We start from the raw sequence: 359 nt of genomic DNA on the forward strand, positions 1-359 counted from the left end.
GGGAGCCTCTGGGGGGGACAGGGAGCCCCTGGGGGGACAGGGAGCCCTTCGGGGGAGACACGGAGCCCCTGGGGGGACACGGAACCCCTGGGGGGACACGGAGCCCCTGGGGGACACGGAACCCCTGGGGGGACACGGAACCCCTGGGGGGACACGGAGCCCCTGGGGGGGACACGGAGCCCCTGGGCCACAGCAGACCCCCACAGTGGGCACCGTCTCTGGGGTCAGGGGCAGAGGCTGCCCGAGCTCCCCCTTGTGCAGGATAAAAAACGCTTTTATTCCCCCCAGGAATTGCGGCTGGAGACGATGCAGCTGCGGCAGCAGCTGGGCCGGATGAGGGACGCCTGGGCCATGTACGC

General features: G+C 70.8%; 1 protein-coding gene across 1 annotated transcript in view; it reads left to right on the plus strand.

Moving 5' to 3' along the window:
- The window catches only part of CCDC155 (coiled-coil domain containing 155), a gene marked incomplete at its 3' end in the record, with an annotated part of 2298 nt that extends 1945 nt beyond the window's left edge, over window positions 1–353 (plus strand). The window contains exon 10 of the mRNA XM_027632647.1: window positions 289–353. Coding sequence (XP_027488448.1) covers window positions 289–353 — 65 coding nt within the window. The remainder of the gene's footprint in view (window positions 1–288) is intronic.
- Window positions 354–359: the final 6 nt, after the last annotated feature.

The sequence above is a fragment of the Corapipo altera genome, unplaced genomic scaffold (assembly GCF_003945725.1).
Source record: "Corapipo altera isolate COAL_440 unplaced genomic scaffold, ASM394572v1 60726, whole genome shotgun sequence".
In the NCBI taxonomy this organism is placed as follows: Eukaryota; Metazoa; Chordata; class Aves; order Passeriformes; family Pipridae; genus Corapipo; species Corapipo altera.